The sequence below is a fragment of the Astatotilapia calliptera genome, chromosome 18 (assembly GCF_964374335.1).
Source record: "Astatotilapia calliptera chromosome 18, fAstCal68.1, whole genome shotgun sequence".
Taxonomy (NCBI): Eukaryota; Metazoa; Chordata; class Actinopteri; order Cichliformes; family Cichlidae; genus Astatotilapia; species Astatotilapia calliptera.
The window spans coordinates 32566193-32590458 of record NC_137439.1 but is presented as its reverse complement, the minus strand read 5'-3'; the positions used below and the strand labels follow the sequence as shown (position 1 = coordinate 32590458).

The following is a 24266-nucleotide window of genomic DNA, read 5'->3' as shown; positions in this document are numbered from 1 at the left end:
GTTGAGGTTAATAAAAGGTCCACAAAAGCACTGAAGCTTGGCATACCTTGGTTTGAAATAATGTAAAGAGTCAAATAATTACTATTATCTTCATGTACATCACACATTTCTTAAATGTACATACGTCGTGTGAATGAAATGTAGAAAATGTGATCTTGTAAAAGGACTGTATAAAATCAAATAAGCTTAAGTAAGCTTTTTTGTATTAACTGGTAAGTTCACAGCCCCCACTCTGTTAGCTTGTTTGCAGCAAGTCCTCTGTATTATATTATATACAGATGCATTCTTTTTTCAAACATAGAGATGGACGAAAACTCACAGAGGAAGAGAGGGGAACACATGCAGCAAAGAGCTACAGGTCAGACTCGAACCCAGGCTGCTGTATTCTGGCCATGTGGTGGGCCGGTGTTTGCTCACACACTGAGCTAAACTGGTACGTACCTTGAGTCTGTTGCTAAAGTCCAGTTTTCTTTTTATATGGTGAAGGAGAACAGTGGAGTCTAGAAGCAAAGCTAAATAATCAAAATTTTCCCCAACAAATTAGGTTTTGGAGGGAATTTAGTCAAAGAATGAGGAGGCAGAGATTCTGGGACAAACTAGAGGACAGTGGGTGATAACACTTAAACTTGGTGAGCAGGGGTGGAACTGGAGCAGGAACCTGGCAGGTAGAGACTTGAAGATGAGGACAAAGGATGATTAGGAAGCAGTTTTATATACAGATTACAGGGTGTAGTGATTAAATTAAAATGATGTAAAGGCAGACATAACAGAGGATGGTTGGAAGCTGCAAACCCTTCCCCTCTTCACTTGATTCTACTGTTATGTGTAATAACAGTGGAATCCTCATTATCCCTGTGTGTAACAGGGATAATGAGAGACAGTGAGAGTGAGCGAGAGAGAAAACACTACTTGTTGAGAGGCGGTGTGTGATGCAGAGGGCATTTGTTCTATTTCAGTTTTTGCAGTGTGCATCTATGCCATAAACATTTTTGCTCATATTTTCTCTTCTCTCTGTCTTTTTAGTGTTTCGGTTTCTATCACTCTGCCATCTCCTGGGCAAGTGGATAGCTGGCATCAGTTGTTTTTTGTTTCTTTTAGTTAAGCAAATAAATAATTTAAAAAGAAATCATACGATCTGGGAATAAAAAAATTTTCTCTATCAGTTATTACATTTTAGCAAACTGCTTTTTTCCCATGTTCTAAAAAAAATAGTTTCTACTAAACATACCAAATCTCACTATCATTGCTACTGAGATCTGGAAGTGAATTTGAGCCACTAAAACCCTTTGCTTTCCCTATGCGGATACATTTGCTCCATTGCTCAGGTGCCTGTGCATGTAACATTAATGTGAACACTTATGTTACTTTGTTACTTTGAGTCAGATATATTTCATGCTGCTGTCAGCAGGAATAAGTGAGCTCCACGATTAATGATGGCATTTCATCTAGATGTTTGCTAAAAAAATATCACTGTATTAACGTTATTTTCTGTGAAGCTGAAACCAGATAGTGTGGGCAGAAAAATTAACAGTGTCAGGAAATGAGTAAGTTGGGAAATCTTTGCAGCTGATTTAAGTGTTACAGACTTTAAAAAAATGCTTTGGATGTCAGAAATCAAAGAGGGGATGATCAAAGGGGAGTTTGTGGCTCCAGTGGGAACTGCACAGAATCAGATACATTTTTATGTGGTTTAGGGGTGAAAGCTAGAAGTTTGCAGCTGAGCTCAATCTGGAAGTGAGAAGTTAGAAACAAGTGAGGTTATCAGAGCTGTGTACCCTCTTTTTCGTCTCAGCTTGAGACTACATCAGTCACTACTAGAATTACCTGAATTCATACAATCTAGTTTGGATTTCAGGCGGCAGTTTTTGACAAGAAAGAGGCCTTAAACAAGCCAGGAGAACAAATAACTTGCTCCGTTTACTCCAAAGTAGAGTTATGAAGTTATGTCCCCCACTTGTTCTCTCACATGGATGTCATAACTAAATCGTTATGCAGTATATATTGTTGAAAATGTATGCATGCTCACACTCTGCATTTGTGTCTAATGCTGGCTATTGAGCTACGATGAGGTTTTTGAGAACAGGTGCACTGCGAGAATGTGCAGAATGTTCCATTTGGAGGTCATGTCATGGAGTCCCGATGGGATACTGATCACTGAAGAATCCACGCGAAACTCACCAGTGGATATATATACACTTGGGAAAGGTGCAGCACGTGTTAGGCACACAGCAACTAGTGCAGAATAACAATTGGAGACTCCCATATCTCAGGTGGGATACAAACGTATGCAGCTCACACACAGCGCAGGGGTGATCCTTTTCCACCACATGTCTGTGTAATATATTCTGCTGCGCTTAGGCAATGTGAGTGTACACATTTGGATAATTGTGTTCTCCTTCTGTTGCCTGCTCCCTACAGGGAAGACTGATGGTAATAAAAAGCAGCTTTTAGAAATATGGGCAATGCTTCAAGAAGCCTCAAATACATGTGCCATGCTGTAGTTTTTCCATACTAAATTGACTATGTCTTTATATATTATGCATTTGAAGTATCCTTTAAATGGTATAAATGCCCTACATATTGCTTATCAGTTCGGATTAAAAATGTGTGTATTAGGTGCAAATGTTAAAGTGATGTTTAAGAGCCTAAAGCTTTTTAAGTTAAAAAGGATTTCATTGCTTATTGCTTTAATTACTTTTTTCATATCTTTAAATAGATTTTATGAAAATTTCAGAAGAAGAATTATATGGTAATTTTCTGAAGTAGGCCACAAAGTCTATCTACTATTTAAACCATTTTATTTTTATTAATTTGTAAGTCCTTATTCTGAAGTAAAATGGTGGGTTTTTTTAAATATTTTTTGCATCTTTAGTAACTGTCCAAAACCAAGGTATATCTTTCGAAAAGACCATACACTGACGTTCAAATTGTGGTCATTTAGAGCCCAATTGAGTCCTGAGTTGACCAAGAAACAAATGGGGTTCTAATAGAGCCACCAGTGTGTTAGTAGTTTAGAGTTTGGTAAGCAACACTTTATGAATAATGGAAAGCAGTAGGGAAAAAAATTGCCATATATCCAAAACATAGAGTAAACATGGAGGTGGTTGCATAATGTGAGGGGGTTGCTTGTCAACAGCATAGATGAGTATACTGGTCAGAATTAAGGGATGCGATATAGCAAAATATCAAAAAGAAAACCATCTGAGAGCTGGGACACAGTTCACTTTTATAGCAGTCGCTGGCAATTGGCTGAGACTTGAGTTTAGCTGTCTGCAGTCTTTTTCAGATCATCCTGCAAATCTGTAGAAGACTGCCTATGAGCCTAAGGGCAGAGAGAGTGAGGAAACTGTCTTCTTGAAGTCTTTTTCTGCACTTCACAGCCTGTCTCTGACATCCCCGTTATGTGGAAATTGACCCTCAATTTGGAGATGGTAGGCTACTAGGGCTCACTCCAAATAAAGCTGCAACTTGGTTTTTCAGAACACAACCTTGAATTTGCCCTGTATAATGGGCCCTATCCAGATCACAGGTGCTGCAAATCAGGCACCATTCAGGAACCTGACTGTCAGCACCGGGAACACCAGAAGCTCAAAACAAGTGTCATTAGCAAATTAAGCTGTTTGGCTTTGGCAGAGAAGACTCAGCAAGTTTTTCATGAGCCCAACCCACGTACTCAACTCATTTGCAGCAATCATTACAAATGATTGCCGATGACACAGGATCTTTGTCAACCAGTCTGACTCAAAGTAAGGTCAGTACTTCCACGCTTTAAACGCTGCACGCTCATATTCTCTCCCACAATCGATATGTGATCCATTGTTGATCTGCACACAGCTGTTGTCACTAACGGCGCACTCACTTACGTCACTGTCGTGAGACATTCTCGCAAAAAATCACGGTTTTAGTAACGCAGTAACGCAGCGTTCCTACGGGAAAGTAACGGTAATCTAATTACCGTTTTTGCAATAGTAATCCCTTACTTTACTAGTTACTTGAAAAAAAGTAATCAGATTACAGTAACGCGCCCATCTCTGGTTGTGATTAGGTGTCTGTATATGACATTGCATGGCTATATGGGTGATATAAATGTTTTGCCATTCTAAAAGGGGAAATGCCATACCTTTTGGCATAACAATAACCTGAATCCTATTGCCAATAGACAGGAGTGGCTTCAGGGCAAGTCTGTGTTTGTTCTTGAGTAGCTCATACCCCCCAAAAAACCCATGAACATCTATCAGGAGAAGCTGAAGACGGCAGTTCAATGAAGCTGTCCATCCAGAGTGAGAGAGCATGAAGGATCTGGCAGCAAGATAGATGAACTACACTGTTACAAAAAAACATCTTAAAAAAACATTCCAATATTCCAGCAGCTGGGGCGCCAAAATACTACCGTAAAATAACAGAAAATAACTTCCTCATAAAAATACGGTTATTTCCAGTAATGACAATACAGTTTGTTGCACTAATTTTACATGGGATTCTGCCTTTTCCAAGTGCTTTTAGACATCAAATTAGGAACATTTTAACGTGATCAAACAATGAAATTACCTATAAACAAGGTCAATGAATGTGGCATGAATCATGAATCATAGTACGTAAATGTACAGAAATATACAGTTAACAGTTGGTTTAAATAATAATGGATTGCATGCCCTGGGACAGAGGCGAGGCTGCCATATCGCACCATTGGCCCATCACCAGTAGGTGAAGAGTCTTGACCACGGACACAATACCGAGAGCGTCCGAGCCGGGGCTCGAACTGGCAACCTTCGGATCACAAGGCGAACTGCCAACTCTTGAGCCACGATTGCCCTAAAGAGCAGTGATAATAATATTTATGTGATGTAACACAAGCTTATAGGAATCATGTTATATACTTTTCCATAGCATTACATTTGAATTCATCAGTTCGATCTTTCAATCATGATACATTTGTGAATGTATTTTAACAATCTAAATATGCATATGTACAGACAGATACATTTAATAATCATGAAAATTATGTTTTATTACATTACAGTGATTTAACATTAATTTACATTTGAAATGTGAAATCAGTCTATTTACGTAACTTTAATGATATTCTAGAAGAACAAAGTGCAGAGGCCTATTTCTGTTCAGGAATGTTGGGAATACTTTGAGATTTATATTAATTGCAATTCCTACCTCTACATTTATTTTTTTTAAATATATAATTAGCACAGCGTGCAATGTTTTATATGGGTTTTTTTTAGTTTTTATTCCTATTAATTATATTTTCACGTGTTACCTCTGAATTATTGAATCAGACCTAGATGACATGACATTTTCAGCAAAATTATAATTCAAATACTCCTTTAATTATTGATTATTCTCATTAATTTTCGATCATTTTATATATTTTTCCATAGTATTACATTTGAATTTAACAGATCATTCTCTCACATAACAGACAAATATTTGTGAAATTATGATACATTTCTGAATGTATTTTTACAATCTAAATATGCATATGTACAAAAATATATATTTAAAAAACAAGTAAATTGTGTTTTACTATATTTACAGTGATGTTATGTTATTTTACCTTTGACATGTAAAATCACAGTCTACTTATGTAAATTAATGATATTCTAGAAAGACAGTACAAAACTGTACAAAAGGCCAGCCAGTTCGCAGAACTCATGAACGGAGCCACGGAGTAAGATATCAGCATACTGCTGCCGTTTAGCCAATGAGCGGTGAGGCAACCCATTCTCTTCGCCAATCAGAAGACACAATTCTACCTCATCATTACGCACATGTCGACGCAGAGAGTTCGGTCGGAGCTGCAGGTGGGAAGAGTCAGCAGAGTTTTACTCACCGTGTGGATTTTCATTCCTCTAATGCTGTTAGCGGTGTGCGTCCATGAGACTGTAAGTTTCTGTGTTTTATCGTGTTTGTTCTTTGCTGCGGCCATTATCCTCCCTTGTTTAATCCTTGGCGCACACTTTGTTTACCGATTGTTACTGCCGTTTACTGCGAAGCAGCCTCTGCCGTGCGGTCATTAAGGGACCGTCACTAATTTCTCATGTTAGCTCTAATGTAAAGTGCCTAGTTAGGATTTATGTAAATAGTAAAATTAGCATTTGTTGACACTCCCTTATTTTGGTTGAATGTTCCACTATCCAGTATTGTTTGTATTGTTGTATTACACATTTAATTCACTCTGTTCACCTAATTATGGAAGACTTTTATGTTCTTTCCAACAGAAACCACACCATCACTCACCACACGGCATATAGCATTTTACAGTCTGTTAAATCCCCTCACTCACATTATGGATGTGTGCTTCGGATTCTTGCTAAATAAATGAGTGAACGACAGATACCTGAGTGGCAGTGGATTTTGTGGATATGCCATCTGTTCTTATCGGACAACCCTGTTGAGATTGTGGATTCTTAGAGTCAGCACCTTATCATCTACATCAGTCATAGTCAGGAGGTCAAGTCCATCCCACTTACAGTGACCTCCTCCATTACAAAAACTGTAAAATATACAGTAAGATACTTTGACATTACTATTTTTTGGAACAGTGTACGTAAATCAAGGTGTGCAAACCTTGGGATCTATCCTAGAAGACTCAAAACAGCAATGACTAGCAAACTGGCTTCTCCCCAGTGTTGAATTGAGTCTCGAAAACTTCTTCTTTGATCCCTAGCTGGCGTTGGGTTTGGATCGACTCCTAAACCCGTACGCTGCTGTGGGTGCCAATGGCTGTTGAATTTCTTTCACAACTCGTTTCCATGCATGGCGATCGTTGGCAATTGGCCTCGTCGAGATTTATTCTGCGATCTCTAATGTCATCGTCGACCTGTTTTAGCCATGTTTTCTCCGTTCGGTGGATTCTCCAATGGGTGGGTCATTTACGTCAGAGGAGTTGATGTGGTAGTCTGCTCACATCCATTCCACACACATGGCCAAACCATCGCAATCTGCGTTTTTGAATTTGCCCCTCGATTGGAGGTTGGTTGCCGCAACTCTGTCGGATGTCCTGATTTCGAAGGCAGTCTCAAAGTGATACTCATAATATCTGCCGAAGGCAGCGCATCTGGAAAAACTTTGAGTTTGTTGAGCCTCTGAACAGTTGTGTAAATGACAACAGCGAATAAATCTTCCAAAGATTCAATTAGGATCATTGTCTGCTGCTGCTCCATACAAAGACAAACGTTCAGAATAATTACTTGTTGGTGTAAAAATGCAAAGACATGTACCCAGTCCCATGCAGCCCATCTCACTGAGGACATCTTCATTTAGACCATTCCTAAATTGCCTATTTTGACCAGGAGAATCACTTCAAATGAAACAATTTGTAATACCTCAATTATGGTGACATGCATCCCCCAGTAGGCAGCCACAGTGTCTGAGCAGCACACAAATACTGTAATTAACCACTCAGCTTGACTTAGTAGGGGGTGTATGGGTCACAACTGAGCCCCAGGCACACTATTATGCATTTGTCCTACTGTTTTTCATGGAACCGGTCAAAACTCAAAGGTGTGTTGCAGGAAGATTAAAGCGGGACTCAAATTACTCCAAAGATATTGATATCAGGAGCACTTGGCTATATTAAGGGGATGAAGCTGCGCCCAAGTCTCTGTATTAAGAGAGAAGCTAAACCTGGGCATCAGACCAGTTAAATCCTCAATGCTGAAAGAATGATGAATAAAAACATTAGAAACACTTGATGTGTTTTATGTCTTTAAAGCAGTCTACATTTTCAGCCAATTGAATGCGTGTTAAGAGAAAGCAAGTTCCACGAGGGAGGATATTTGACTTCATTTGGAAATGCTTTATCAGCCTGCTGCTGCCAGTGCTGGGCCCGTGGCAGCCACTGAGTTACATGTGGCTGCCCATATCTCATACTTGTAGAAGTTAAGCTTTCACAGTGAGAAGTAAATGCTTCAACGGCACAGTTTCAGTAATGATTGAATGAATTTTAGAAACACTGAGGCCACTTGATAAAATTCCCATTTGCACAATAAATCTTCGACTAGGCAATAACAGTGCCTGTGGAAATCATCATTTTAATATTTTTCTGACTTGTCTGATGCATTTACCCATTAAAGCATGGTCTGTGAGTGGTTTCAACATTGCAGCATGAAACACTGGGAGGAGAAATTAGGAGATTCTGTACAGCATTGCTTCATCCAGAGTCTGTTCACTTCCAACTGTATTGAAAGTGGCTGCAATTCATCTAAAAGGCACTTCCAAAACGATCCTCCATGTACTTGAAGCTGAACAGCTAAAATTATTGTTTAAAAATGCTTTCAGACATAGAGCCCAAATTTGGCTTTTAGATTTACTTTTTTTTAATGTAATATTGAGTATGAAAGAGTTGTAATGAAAAAAAAGCATCTAAAAACGTTCATCTTGTCCACATGATTTTTTTTCCGTTTTATTTATATTCAATTAATTCACAAGTTATCTCCGTGCACATTACACAGTTAAGAAAAGACCCTACAAGTCAACCATGTTCTATTTTTTTAATTCAGAAATTTAAAAAAAAAAGACAACAATGGTATACTTTTTTGGTCAGGTATAAAGACGCTACCAATTTCATAACTTCTGAGGATTAGCTGGTTATTCATGACAGGACATCCTTCATGAATGGAAGCGGTTGTCTGCCTGGTGTTGCTTAAACTAACCATTAAAGGAACAATCTGTTATAGAGGCATCAAGCTGCAAAGTGCAGGTAAAGAGGGCAAGAAGCCAGACACAGGAACAGTTTAGAGAGTCTGGTCGATTTTTGAAATAAAATACCCTGTTGGTCATTGACTCTGGTGATCAGTTAGTTTTGCTGGGCTTATCAAGAAATCTGTAATTTTTTGTTCTGTTTGAAAGTGTAAAGACCACACTTATTCTGGCATGATGAACCTATAAAGCACCTTTCAACACTTCCATAAACCAAAAAATGTCCTCATTGTAGGATGTTTAAATTCAAAACTTCTTCCTTTGGCTGCCCCCTTCACAGCAGGTCATCTGCCTTCATCACATCCTTCCCCTAGCATCCTCTTCTGTTGCTGTAACCCTCTATTGCCCTCCTTTGCTACATCCACAAACCTCCTCTGAGGTATTCCTCTTGCCTGGCAGCTAGATTTTTAATATCTCTTGTTTAATAAATCCACTATCCCTCCTCCACTCTGCACGTGTCCAAACTCTCTCAATCTTGCCTCTCTAACTTTGTCTCTAGACCACTCAGCCTCAACAGTTCCTCTGATATACTCATTTCTAATCCTGCCCATCCTGGTCACTTTCAGTGAAAATCATGGCATGGCTCATCAACTTCATCCCTCTGTAGTTACTCCAGCACTGCACATTACCCTTGTTCTTGAAAATCTGTGCCAGTACACTTCCTCTCAATTCCTCAGGCATCCTCTCACTCTATAAGATAGTTTTAAGCAATCTGGTCAAAGGTCCACTGCCCTCTCTCCTAAATATCTTCATTCCTCCACAGACATGCCATCTGGACCAACTGCCTTTCCACTCTTCACCCTCATAACTGCTTTCACGTCCTCCATACTAATCTTCTGCACTTCCTGACTAACTTTCCTCCTCTGCCCTCCTCTCTCTCTCTCTCTCTCTCTCTCTCTCTCTCTCTCTCTCTCTCTCTCTCTCTCTAATTTTCTCCATTCATCAGCTCTTAAGCACTCATAAGTACTTCTTTCATTTCTGTAACAAACTGTTTTTACAATTACAAGCCCTTTTTCTTCTTTATGTCTAATTACCCTAACTTGTGCAAATGTGAAACACGGGGGGACAGGTAAAATGGAGACTTAGGATTTATTAATAATAATAATAATGAAATTAACCAACTTAATAATAAACTTAACATATGGGAAGTGACAGGAGGAGGAAACAGGAAACACAGAGGCAATAAGTTGACTCTAATTCAAACAAGGATCAGAACTAAATCCAAATCTTAATGAACATACATTAACATAAAATTGTCTGGGCTTCTGTAATAGTGCTTCTGACTGTCTGTCCAGTCATTAGCACTTGTATGTACAATGTCTGTCCTGATCTATCTAACAGAGAACTACACATGCAAGTTTATATCTGATCTGTGGGAATTTACAAGGTTATACACGCTGATTAACAGCGGAGTGTCACGGGTGGGGCAGCAGCCGTGTGGTGTTGTGAAGAAGGATCCAAAATGCAGGCACTTGCTGTGATGCACGGGATGACACACAGCTGAAACTAATGGGCATAATGAGACACAGACCTTCAAAGTAAAACAGGAAATTCACAGACTGTTTTACAAACACAAACTCAGAGACACGAACAGAACACCGGGAGAGGACACAGGTAGGGATAACGGAAACACTAAACACAAGAACCAAAACCCAAGGAGCTAAGAAAACAAGAATTAACCCAAAACATAAGGCAATACTAATACCAAACACAAAACACTGGGTCTAACGACCCAGGACCATGACACCAAAGTGTATTCTAAAGAAAACTACACACAGCCTCAAAAGAAAAAAAGATTAAAAAAAAGATTGATTTATCTGATCTCCAGCTGATGCTGTAAACGTAGGATGTTACACTGGCAATCTCGAGCACCTCTGGGTTTTGGCTTACCTATTGAGTAGAAGGTATGACAGTGTAACACAACTTGTTAGCCTGCTCCAACCTTGCCTTGCTTTATACATTTTAATGATTCAACATATCAAATAAAGGGCTTTGAATTTCAATTAAATCAATTTAGAGATTTTTAAAATGTTTAAACCATATGAAGGTTAATCATTCATGCATAATCTTTAAGTGACTTTGGATTATATGACAGCTATGAAGCCACACAGGAGTCCTTTTTTTTCTTTTTGCTTTTTTGCTGTGAAATGCATTAAAATTCCAAGAATTTCTCATCTTGCTCCTTTTTTGTTGGCATACCTACAAAGAGTTTTCAAGGTACCTGGCTGTTCGGTTGTTGTAGTCTTCTTGGAGAGTTCATCTGTGGATTTAAGATGTCTAGCCGTCTTGTCTTTCATCATGCAATCTCAGGCTGTATCCCAATTCAGGGTCTGCAGCCTTAAGTACGCAGCCTTAATGGTCCTCAAGGGCCGCGTACTCAAAGACCGCTAAGGCCGGAAGTGTGAGGCTTGTGATATGGGACAGTGTAGCCTCCGTCGCGCTGCCCAGGTTGCCTAGCAACCATGATACTAACAGCTGGAAACGTTTCATACAGCATTGTTTGACAGAAATGAAGGAGAAAATATTTTGTTCATTTGTTTGTTTCTTTCTACATGACCTTTGATCATTCTGTGTAAGATTAAGGTCAGCTATTGAATGGCGTATATTTTAAAGTAAAGGCTTTAAAACCAAGTTAGTACAAACGTCACTAATGTCACATAACTTTGCCGACATGTGACCAACAGTAATGTTTTAATGTTCTTCGTTATTAAACATTTGCACATAAATAAGTGACATAATATTCAGTACTTACTTAAAGTTTACTCTTCGGGCGCCCCTCATCCGCCGTTTTTTTTTCCGGCAAAATTATCCACACCCACCGCCGCGCTATGCATTCTGGGATATGTTGGGCCACGAAGTCTACACTGCCACAGCCTTAAAATTCAGGGAAATGAAGGACGCATTTGAGGGCCGCATTTCGAGCAGCCTTCGAATTGGGACAGCCTTCGTCGCGTCGCTGTGACGTAATCGGCCTTAAAATGCAGCCTTTAAGGCTTCAGACCCTGATCTGGGATACAGCCTCAGACAGACAGCTTGATGTTGAGATCAGTGCTCTGGGGGTCCTTGTTTAGCTTGTGTCTGAAAATAGTTCTTTATGACACTTTTTGTATCTTTATGCATGTTTTGATGCTGCAGAACCAACCACAACTTAGGAGTATTCTTCTATATTGGTAACGATAATGTATGATAGATAAGGATTTAATTAAATATCTAGAACATCATATCTGGATATAAACTATCCTTAATATTGATTGGTCGGCCTCCTGTGATCTCAAAAAACCTCACTGTAGAACTCAGACACAGTGAGGCACAAGCCAGTCTTCTTATAGAGTCGAAAGCCTCAATAAATGGGGAGGGTTGAGTCAGGAAGTGCATTTGGTGTGATATGATGGAGAGAAGGAAGGTAGATATATTGTGTGAGAAGGAGGAAGGGAATCAAGACCAGGAGCACTGGAGGTGGATTCAGGCTGCTCTGCTATGATATGGATACAGTAGGAAAAGAAATGTACTGGCATGATGTTGAAGTAAGAGCATATGAATAGTGTTGTGCAGATGAAGAGGGTGTCGGGCAGGCTCACCAGAGCTTCAAAGGGAAGTTAGGGGTGATTTTGAATGTTGTCATTGTGTATGCCCCACAATTTGGATGTCAGAACAGTGAAAAGTGAGCCAGCGGCAGCTTGCCTTGTGCTGTGGTCTCTCCTCATTTTGCTGTCAAAGGCCAGAGTTTTATCAGCAATGCACGTGTGCAAAACACCAGAATAACGCCGCTGGCCTCTGGGCTCACCCAGCTCCAGTCAGAAGATGGCTGTAACGTAAAGGCTGGATGCACATACAAATTGACAGGTGAGGAGCTTCATGATAGCGCTGTCTGTGTTGAAAGGAGTGAGATCGCTGTACTTTGATACATTTATGTCTATTTTAAAGATTTGACAAACCAAGCACTGCTTGCCTTGCTTGTCCTGACAGAGCGCCACTGAAGAGCTCACAGCCTTATATTACCTTTATGGGAGGCTGTGGTCAGAGGGCCCGGTGGCGCCAGAGTCCGGCAGCCTCGCCTCTGTCAGTGCGCCCCAGGGTGGCTGTGGCTACAATGTAGCTGCCATCATGTATGTGTGGATGACTGGATGTGTAACGCGCTTTGGGGTCCTTAGAGACTAGTAAAGCGCTATATAAATACAGGCCATTTACTTACCTGATGAAGTTCTGAGAATCAAAAAAAATGAACCAACTTCAATAGTTTCTTTACTAATAAAGCAAGTTATTTGCTTATTAAAACTAAGATATGTACCATACAAATCTGGTCATTAAATAAAATGTTGCTAAAGTTGAACAATTAAGAAAATTAATTTTAAGTCTCCCTTTTATTTTCACCATGTCCATTGTATGTAAAAAAACAAACAATAAATAAAATCTTTTAAATATCCATGTGATATTTGCTACTCTTGTTGCTAAAACATGTGTAGACCCATGTAAAACTTGAAAAAGTCTGTAATTCATATATTACTTAGTCATGGAAAACATAATTTTTAACAAGATAGCAACTTAATGTAGGACAGTGTCCTGTACAATATTTTCCACAATTTAAAAATTGTATGCCTCTAAATTTAATGAAACTGGCCCTGTTTTGTCAAGCAGATATTCTGACTTTACCCTTACATCTTTAATAGCATTAATAGCTTTCATTAAGTTAACTCGATGCTTTTTCTAGACAATTTTACTTCTATACCACAATTCATTAGAGCGAAGCTCAACGTGTGTTACATTAAAGTACATATGACAGCAAGTATCAAGAGAATATATTCAATTAAATGCAACTAAAAACAATACTGACACTTAGGATCTGATACAGTTGAGTTATATAGTTATAAAACCTCCACTTGATGGTAAGCAGTAAGTAAGTAGTCAGGAAGCAGACCAGAAACATTCTGAGGAGTCAAACTATCAGATCTTTTAAGCCTATAAGTAGAATTTTGAAGTTGCACTGAAAACCAATAAACACACTGGAGATTGTCTTGATTGGTTATGCTGGTTTCTATTGGTTGTTTGGGTACAGGCGGAGGATGAGAATGTTACATTAATTCATCAAGTTAGAGATAAATTCTATCAGGTAGAGCTGAATCAGGTAGATACTGTAATCCCCCAAGTTATTTTCTTGGTATTAAATAGATATCCTGAACTGGATCAAACTCAAAATAATTCTAGGGCATATCAAAGAGGAATCAATCTGTTTTCTATTTAGTGAACACTAACCATGATATTTTTCTTAACAATGCATTCAGATAAAAAATAAATAAATACTTCTGTCAAATCTAAGGTTTTAGGTAGTCCATAAGAATATTCTGGTACTTAACAGAAATTAATTAAATACAACTTCAAATGAACAGCAACACAGTATATGACATATTACACTGTGTAATTTGTATTTATTCTACTAAAACCAAGACAGAATAGAATAGAATAGAATAGAATAGAATAGAATAGAATAGCCTCTATTGTCATTGTACAGAGTACAACGAAATTGGAGTGCCACTCCCTTGGTGCAAGATAAATAATAAATGTAAATGTAAAATATAAAAAGTACAATAAAATAATCGCAAGTACTCAAACAATAGTAAGTACGATATATACAGGATAGCAGCATTAATATAATGACAGTATGAATAGCAGCATAATATAATGGCAGTGACGGTATGGTATAGCTAAGCAGGTTCAATTGTTTTTGTGCTGATTTACTACGGTGATAGCTCTGGGAAAGAAGCTATCCCTGAATCTTTTTGTCCTGGTTTTATGTGACCTGTACCGTCGGCCTGACGGTAATAGTTCGAACAGTTGATTGCTGGGGTGAGAGTGGTCCTTGATGATATTGCCAGCTCTGCTGAGGTACCGAGAGTTTGCAGTGACCTCCAGGCTGGGCAGAGAGCAGCCAGTGATCTTCTGGGCTGTGTTGATGACCCTCTGCAGTGCGTTCCTGTCCGCAGCTGAGCACCCTGCATACCATGTTGTTATGCCGTACGTTAGGATGCTCTCTATGGTGGCTCTGTAAAATGTCACTAGCAGCCTCTCTTCCAGGTTGTTCCTCCTGAGCACTCTCAGAAAGTGGAGACGCTGCTGGGCCTTTTTTACCACCGCCGTGGTATTTGCAGTCCAGGAGAGGTCATCAGAGATCTGCACGCCCAGAAACCTCATGGAGTGTACCCTCTCCACACAGTTCCCGTGAATGTAAAGTGGGGCCGGGTCTGCTCTGCCCTTCCTGAAGTCCAAGATAGGTTCTTTAGTTTTCGTGGTGTTCAGTTGGAGGTTGTTAACTGAACACCACTCAGTCAGTCTGTTGACCTCATCTCTGTAGTCCGACTCATCCCCCCTTGAGATGAGTCCAACCACTGTGGTGTCATCCGCGAACTTTATGATGGTGTTTGAGAGATGGGTAGGGGAGCAGTCGGATGTGTAGAGCGTAAACAGGAGGGGACTCAAAACACATCCTTGTGGAGACCCGGTGCTGAGTGTGATGGTGCTGGACCGGTGGGGGCCGAGTCTGACAGACTGTGGTCTATTTGTCAGGAAGTCCTTGATCCAGAGGCAGATGGGGGTGGAGAGTCCCAGGTGAGACAGTTTCTGGACCAGGATCTCCGGGATGATATGATTGAATGCTGAGCTGAAGTCCAGAAAGAGCATTCTCACATAGCTTCCTCGGTGCTCCAGGTGACTCAGCGCAGTGTGGAGCGCTATGGTGATGGCGTCCTCGGTGGAACGATTTGTCCTGTAGGCAAATTGGTGGGGGTCCAGAGTGGGAGGCAGACCGGCCCTGATGTGCTGACAGACCAGTCTCTCAAAGCACTTCATCACTACAGGCGTAAGTGCAACAGGCCTGTAGTCATTTGGGCTGGCCACAGCTGTCTTCTTGGTGATGGGGATGATGGTGGAGGTTTTGAGGCAGGGTGGGACGGTGTTTGATGACAAGGAAAGGTTGAAGATTTTAGTAAAGACTCCGGTCAGTTCGTCAGCACATGCTCTGAGAACCTTTCCATGTATTCCATCAGGACCTGCCGCCTTCCTGGGATTCACTGACCTTAGAACACACCTCACTTGGTGCTCCCTAAGTGTTAGTGTGCCAGTGCTGGGGGCGGGTGGAAGTGGTGTGACAGCTGAGGGCCTGGTCATCTCAAAGCGGGCGAAGAAACGGTTTAGATCCTCAGCCAGCGAGGCATCAGTCCTAGATGTCGCCTGGTTATTGCTTCTGTAGTTGGTAATGTGATTGATCCCCTGCCACATTTTTCTGGGGTCGTTGTCAGCAAAGTGATCTTCAATCCTCCTCCTATAGGCAGCCTTAGCTTTCCTGATGCCTCTACTCAGGTCTGCCCTGGCCGCCCTATACGCAGCCCTGTCCCCTGACTTGAAGGCAGTGTTGCGGCTTTTTAGGAGGGATTGCACTTCGCTATTCATCCAGGGTTTTTGATTTGGAAACACCCTGACCCTTTTGTTGACGGTGACATTGTCAACACGGTTCCTGATTTATGAGAGTACAGTGTCCGTGTACTCCTGGAGGTTGTGGCTGGAGAATAAATCCCATACAGTTGTTGAGAAGTAGTCCTGCAGTTGAGAGAGGGCTCCTTCAGGCCAGGTTTGTATTGTCTTTGTCTGGGGCTTTGTTTTTCTCAGCAGGGGGGTGTAGGTGGGGGTGAGGGACATGCAGAAGTGGTCAGATCCAGCCAGGTGGGGGAGGGGTGTCGCTCTGAAAGCATGCCTGATGTTTGAATAGACATGGTCCAAAGTGTGTTCTCCTCTCGTAGCAAAGTCCACAAATTGGACAAATTTAGGAAGCACAGTCTTTAGGCACACTTTGTTAAAGTCGCCGGCGACAATAAAAACCCCATTGGGGTGGGCAAGCTGTTGTTTGTTTATGGTGTTGAGCAAGAGGCTGAGAGCCGTGCTAACGTTAGCATCCGGCGGTATATAAACAGCTATCACAATAACTACTGTAAACTCCCTCGGGATGTAAAAAGGTCTGCACGAGACTGCCAGAACCTCCAAATCAGGAGAACAGTGCGTGTGAATGATCCTGCTGTTACATCACCACTCGTTATGCACGTAAACACATTGCCCCCCTCCTCTGCTTTTACTTGAGTTGCTGTTTCTGTCATGCCGGACAGCATGCAGCATGCAAAAGGAGTGTGGAAAAACCCAGTAATCACTGGCTTGTAGAATCACCTTAAGGAGCAATAAGAGTGATAAATGTTGTCTCAATGACTTCATCCGTTCACATTGTTGTGGAGGAATTTTGGCTCACTTATTTTTTTTTACATTTAAAACATGAATTCAGTTTTCTGAACTTTGTGGGCCTTCATTTCTACACAGCTTTATAACGTCCCACCACAACATTTCAATTGCGTTAAAGTCTTTGCCTTGACTGAACCATTGCAATGTCTTGATTCTTTTCCTTTTCAGACATTTTGTCATAGATTTCCTGATGTGCTTGGGATCATTATCTGCTTAAATGATCCAGTTTTCACAAAGATTTAGCTGTTGGACTGATGGCCTCTCTTTTGGCTCTACAATACTTTGGTATGTAGAGCAGTTCATGGTTGACCGAGTGACTGCAAGGTCCTCTGGTACTGTGATAGCACAATAAGGCCAAATCACCACTCCTTCACAACTAAGTCTTTTGGTATGAGGTATTTGTGCTAATATCCTGTCTGGTATTCACAAAATAAGGTGCTGTGCATTATTGCGAAATGCCTCCACTTTGGTCTGTTCTAGAAGTCTTGTGGTTGGTTCAGAAAAAAATGTGCAGCCTTAAGCTGTGCTGTCATATTCTTTTTAGAGAGAAGAGGGTTTCTCCTGGTAACCTTTCAAAACGATCCATATTTGTTCAGTTCTTTTGTAATTGCACTGTCATGAACTTTAACATTTAACATGTCAACTGATGCCTGTAAAGTCTGAGATGTAGCTCTTAAGTTTTTTGCAGTTTCACCGAGCATTGCGTGGTCTTTTGGGCTTGGAGTTAATATGCTGGGATATCTATAACTTGCAACATTGGCAGCTGTCTTGAAAGGCAATCCATATTCCAGCATAAAATACATAAATAAATAAATAAATAAATAAATAAATAAATAAATAAATGTAAAATACAGCACAACAAAAACAAACATTCCTGAAAGGTTTGACATCGTTTGTCTTGGATTTTTATTTTATTTATCATTTATCTTTTTTGTTCCTACCCCAAACAATCTTGTTATCATATTTAAAAATAGAAGTTTTTAAAATATATTTTAAAAATGTTATCATAAGTGTGTTCTTGTGAATACAAACCAAGTAGTAACTTTAGGTGTAGCAGAATGAGATTAACTTCTCATGTTACATTGGGCACTTCTCCAAATGTTTTAATATTTCTGCACCACCAAACACAGTGAAACAGTGTTTGAATTTAGTATATATCCCTGCTTTAGTTTTTAAATTGGCAGGAGTTACACTGTTTGTAAGTCTGGCCAAGCTCAGTTTGATCATTACTTGAAGAACATGCTGAACACACAGCTCCAAAACTTTGTACCACGCATTTAGACTATACTATGAGAAGGATGTACACATGTTAAGTAGATAACTAGTGGTTTTTATTAGTTACAGAAAAAAAATAATAATTTAGACCTCCATTCTTCATCATAACATTAGAGTTCAACATCAATTTGAGCAGTAGCATTTGGCAAAATGACCCCCAAAAATGTTGAAAATATAATAATATGTGTGTGATTGTGACTTTTATAAATGCTTGGATATATAAGTATTAAAAACAATTTATAATCACACACACACATACACACACACACACACACACACACACACACACACACACACACACACACACACACACACACACACACACACATTATTTTATTCTAATATTGCATTCCTATAATAATGATAATAATGATATGTTTTTTCATTCTGTCCTTTGAGGACTGTCTTTTGCCAGGCAGCAAGAAAAAAACAGTGAAAATGTAGGACTCCCGCTGCTCTGTCTTCCTCTGCTGCATCTCTGAAGCCTTTTGCCTTTTGTCTCTTGTGAATTCTCCATTTTGAACTTGCCCATTGTAGTCTGAAAAGCATCCTGAACCCAGCTACTCCATCTGAATACAGTTATGCTATTGTGCATGGTGGGAAAAGGGGAGCAAAGGAAAGGAGAAAGACAACAGTATAAAAGCATAAAGCATAACAAACTTCTTGGCTCTCTGGCCTACCCATAATAGTTTTCATATCATATTACATGAAGAGGGAAATGTAGGCTGACAACACTCACTGCACAGGAGAACAATCTTCTAACGTACATGCACTCTTTGGAAATGATTCTATTTAGCTTTTTTGAAGGGAGATACTATTGTGCTGACAGAGTGGATGACCTCAGTTGCTGCTGTAGGCTGCAAAAAGATTCACACAGGGGTGTCCCCTGTGTGAAATCTGGCATCCTAACAGCTCTCTGTGCTAATGAACACAGTTTTAAACCACACAACACATGACAGTACCTACTAGTGGCCTGCTCCCCACAGAGTCAACGTTTCATTGCCAAGTTATGGGACGTTTTTGGCAGACTTTAGCTGAAATAACTGCTCAAAAGGTCAAAGAAAATCTTGGCCTCTGTAGCTATTTTATGATCATTTTCATCTAAATGGTGCAGGGGGTAATGAGCAAATTAAAATTTATTTGTACATTAATTCTAAGGCATTATTTTAATTACCATAAACAAACAAGGCTATTACCAAGAAGGTTGGCAGCCTTTGGATGCATGCTTGTCACTGGGTTAAATATAAGGAGATCTGCAGGACTTTTTCACTGTTCAAAACAGGATAGGGGTGTTTCATTCACTGACTGTGGAGAAAATAAGAAATCCTATATGGTTACCAGATGTTAGAACACATATGATCAAATAAATGAGTTGTATAGCCCTCTGAACTAATTTTCATACAAAATGTAATTCTGTTGGACATTTGCTTTGATCTGCAAAAGCTTCATATTTGCAAAACGTCATATCAACTTTAAATCATAAATCATGTCATATCACTTTAAATACATTTTTTCACATGCCGTCTGTGGATTTTGACTTCCATCGCTTACATTCAAACCTAAGCGTTTAAAGAGACTCCTCCAACTTGTATGTCTGATTGAAATCTCACTCAAGTTATGATTTCATTAAAGTGAAAGACAAACTCTAACAATGATTAAATCCAAGGTCTGTTCATAAAGAACAGACTGGCGCTTCAATATGTGCCATTTCCAGAAGGTTCACTCTGTCTCCCAGCACAGTCTAAAGAACATGATGGAGGAGATACCAGGAGACAGGCAGTTACTCTAGGAGAGCTGGGCAGGGCTGTAGAACACTGTGATATATCTTCTTATTTTCTAATGCCTTGGCCAATGCGGGGGACTTAGAACAGAGTTTAAGGAAACTTTTTACTAGCTCCTTTAGTGCATCAGCAGGAAAATCCTTCACAGAGATCTTGAAGACGGGACCACCATACGTTTGGCATGATAAAACAGACAACTTCAACAAATACAGACCGCACAAGCATTTTTAATTAGCGTATGTAGGAAATCATTTAGTTTAAGCGTTTGTTTTGCTAACACACAAATTTAATTTTTCATTACTCTTTTAATCCCCTTTGGGTAATCAATTCAGCTTTGACTTTTTTAATGTACTTTTTAAATGTGTTGCTCTGTTTCTGTTTCTTTCCTGAGCTCATTAAAAGCTCAGTCTTCAGCTCCAGCAGTACTATTATTTATGATTATCACACTGATGAGGTACATTTTTCTAAAAATCTTCTCTGATTGAATGCATGGGTGCATCACAAAATGAAAATGATAAAGAACTTAACTACTACACAACTACGAAGGAACTTAGCTATACTCACCAAATATGTCAACTGGATACAGGCTCCAAAACCATATGTAGATGGTTTATTTGAGCATTTTATAGCTGCGTAGGAAGATTGAATTGCTTCTGGAGCCAAGTGGTAAGTGACCACTTTGATGGACATTAACCACATTGAAGCAAGATTTTAAGAGAAATGTTGACCATGTCCAACAGTGAATTTTCAAAAGGATTAATATAGAATATTTAACCACAGCTGCTTTCATTTATGTCACAGCATGTGATAAACCATTTATACAAGCAGGGATGATTCCTCACTGTGCTTGATTTCAACACACGCAGGTCAGGCTGATTTACAGACCCTACAGCAGGTTTTACAATTTAAGATGTTGCACAAGTACAATACATACAATGTTGTGACCAAAAACTACAGATTCCATCATGCTACAAATTCAAATCACTTTTTTTCACAAAGGATGAGTCATAAAATTTATGACATACTAGGCCTAATCTAATTCAATGAAAATCGCTCATAATAGTACAATAAAGCACTTGGATTTTTGGTAAGTTCCACTTAATGATAGGTTAAAGGTACTGTATCTTTTAAAGGTTTGGGTTTTCCAGGGTCAAAAGTGTCTCATTTTAATAATTATAAATTCTTATTAAATGAAATAAATATGGAAATGTAGATGAAGTGCAGTGCTAAGAGGCTATTGCTCACTTGAAACTGAAGTGGCCACACTGCAGAAGATAACTCATTTGCATGAATGTCTCATTTTGCCTTCACATGCACACTTACTCACCTATGCAGACACAATCCCCTTTCTATCTCTCATCAGAGGTCAGAGCTCAGACCCACCACTTCATACCTCATCCGCAGACAATTCATCATTTCTCAGAATCTATCCTGCAGTCTATGTACCCTGTACGCCTCTGACTTCTGCTATAGCTAAGCAGGTCACATTCTGTGGCTCAGTCTTTCACCAAAGAAGCGATTCTCTTACCAGACCATCTAACTGCACATGTGCCAAGGCGTAACAAAAAAACTTGGCTTTTTGAAAATGGACATATAAAATCTGCACTGGTACTCAGACAAAGTAATGCAGGCAGTAAGGACTGTCTTCCAGCCAGTTGTTGAAGGATGCAGGTAAGCTTTAGATCCTTTTTTATAAAAAGATTTTTTTTTGTTACTTGGATTATTATACTATTAAAGGTCAACTTTGGGTATTTCCAAAAAGGATCTGGGAGCACTGATCAGATGACTGGATTGATATCTTTTAGAGTTAACAAAAATTAAGCCTTTTAATGTACTGTATTGTATTGCAGTCTGTTAGCCTTAACAAAAATTTCATATACACTGTTTTCTTCCTCCCCTAGGCTACAGATTTTGCTGGCATGCCACACCAAACTAGTTGAGCCATCACTCACTTCCAAACAGACTTTGAATGAAGACCTTGTGACTTCATCAGAAGTCAATTTATGTCAGACCTGACAAGGTGATTTTATGTGAGGACAATGAATCAGTAAGTAATCCTGAGCATTTCAGCAAATGTATGCATGTTCATAAAATGAGAGTGAAAAAGGCAAAGATGGATTTTAAACTCCCTTAAACATTGTCACTTGTATTATGTTTTAATACATAATACATAAACATATTACTAATATTTACTATGCCATTTTCTTGTCAGTATAATGAAATGTATTATCTGTTTTAATTTACAGGCTTATTCTGATGGAGAGAGTAGCCATACAAGCAGGCAGGATTTCACAGAAACGTTGAATTCTGACAAATGCGGTAAATATTCCTATCTAAAAGTAGCTCCAAATAAACTGGAAATTAAGTTGATTCAGTGTCAGTTATTTAGTCATCTTAGGCATTGTGTCTTTAGTTAAGTGTCAAGTCTTTGTTAAAATCATATTTAAATTTAGTTTAATATTTTGAGCAGAAAGAAATGTACCCCTAAATACATGAAAAGTAAAAGCTATATATGTGATTTGATGTTATTCAAAAGTTAAACTGCTGTTCTTTGTGTTCTCACAGGTGAAATTTCTAAAGACGTTACCTCAGCCATTCCCATTGTTAACACACAGTCCATGTCTGTTGATGATGAGGTCATCTGTTGCGTTGCTACTGCCACTGTCAGTGACAACACACCTGGCGTATCAGTGGGTTCTTCTGCCAGTGTTACTGGTGACACACGTGTCTTCTCTAGTAACACCTCCAGTGTGTCCAATGGACCTACCCAGCCAAGTTTATCCAGCACATCCTACAGGTATGTGTTTTGTAGATGTTTGTATCTTTTAATCTTTTGAGCTATATTGTGCAAAAGTCATGAGCCACCCCTCCTTTCTTTGTATTTTGCTGGAAAAATAGGAAAGAAGCGCAGTGATTTACTGAAGTCTACAAAATTATGTCTACAAACAGACATGGAAGCGCAGTATATTAGAGTAGAACAAAACTTGTACATTTTTAATGAGCTTAAAATTAAAAATGTGATATGAGCTACTTTAGTCTTCAACACAGCTTGAACTCTCTTAACCATCGTTCATGATGGCGATGTCTTCTTTTTATTGAATTTCTTTAAGCGTGGTTCAGCAATAGTTCTCCAGGCTTTTTGTTCTGTTCTCTGTCAAGATGATCCCACACAACTTTAATAATGCTGAGGCCAATCTATGTATTGTGATAATGTAATTATGTCAACATCATTTATATGTAATTTAACTAAATAATTTACAAAACATTCTGGCTTTGCAGTACATATCTTGGCCTGTTTGAGGAAGAATACCTGTCAAATGACCCCGACCTCCAAGAAGCCATTTCAAGGTCTTTAGACGTGCAAGTAAAAGGTCAGTACAACAAAAACTTTTACTTGTCATGTTGAAAGGTCAACATATTAACCATTATTTTATGTTTGTTGCAGAAAAGGAGTCACCTACTATCTAGTTTTGGATCAGTTTGAATAAGCAAACTACAAACTGCAACCTACGATTTCTGTTGTCGTTTGAAGATTACCAAGGCTATCAGATTAATTATATTTTACTTGATATATGTTTTGGTTTATTTTTAGTGGCTTTAGTGAAATGTTAGATACAAAGGTTTGAATCTGTAAAAAGAATAAAGAAAAGAATATCTGGTCATTAAACTTCTGTGCTAATACTCTTATTTTATAACTCTGACCACCTGCAGCCTCTATGATAGTCATTACTATGCTGTCATAGTTTTGATTTCGGGCTGCTGTAGCATTGTCCTCTCTTATTTGCAACCCTGTCCTTATTTTAACTCCATCTGGTTTTTGGCTTTGACTGATTGGAGATAATGAATTGTATTATTTTTGCACCACACGTTGGCTAGCTTGACATCATAAGTGATGTGATAACACAACTGCAAGCAGTGTCATCATGCTGGTAGAAACTTGCCTTTTTTTTAAAATTATGTAGCAGTTATTTATATACTTAGCAAACACATGTCCACACAACAAAGGTATTTTCCCTATTTACATTTCCATGCTGTGAATAAATAGTATAGAGTATTTTGTTGTTTATGTATATTTGTTGTTTATGTATAATTAAGCATTTTCTGCTCTGGGAGGTTAAAAAATTGAAGCTTGATGAGCTGTTCACAAAAAATGGAATGACCAGTGTTGTGGCTATTGTGCTTTTTTCATAAAATATAATAAAAAAAAAAACCCTGCTGCTGTGG

General features: G+C 39.2%; 1 protein-coding gene across 3 annotated transcripts; it reads left to right on the top strand.

The window, feature by feature from the left end:
- The first annotated feature begins 5777 nt into the window (after positions 1–5777).
- Positions 5778–24096, top strand: LOC113011315 (uncharacterized). 3 transcript variants are annotated; one of them, XR_013903427.1, is made up of 6 exons: positions 5778–5894; positions 21944–22089; positions 22289–22361; positions 22608–22839; positions 23322–23413; positions 23493–24096. XR_013903427.1 is itself a non-coding variant. In XM_080293293.1 (4 exons), the coding sequence occupies exons 1-4, from the start codon at positions 22259–22261 to the stop codon at positions 23508–23510; spliced, it is 450 nt and encodes a 149-aa protein (XP_080149419.1). In that variant the 5' UTR covers positions 22096–22258; the 3' UTR covers positions 23511–24096. The 3 variants fall into 3 exon arrangements, 1 of the variants encoding a protein (XP_080149419.1); XR_013903426.1 differs by having other exon boundaries at positions 23488–24096; XM_080293293.1 differs by lacking the exons at positions 5778–5894; positions 21944–22089 and having other exon boundaries at positions 22096–22361; positions 23488–24096.
- The last annotated feature ends 170 nt before the right edge of the window (positions 24097–24266 follow it).

Coding starts and splice junctions, on each gene's coding strand:
- LOC113011315 (XM_080293293.1), top strand. CDS start 22,259: ATGAAATGTATTATCTGTTTTAATTTACAGGCTTATTCTGATGGAGAG. Junction 22,840..23,321: donor TTATCCAGCACATCCTACAG/GTATGTGTTTTG, acceptor CTGGCTTTGCAG/TACATATCTTGGCCTGTTTG. Junction 23,414..23,487: donor TTTAGACGTGCAAGTAAAAG/GTCAGTACAACA, acceptor TGTTTGTTGCAG/AAAAGGAGTCACCTACTATC.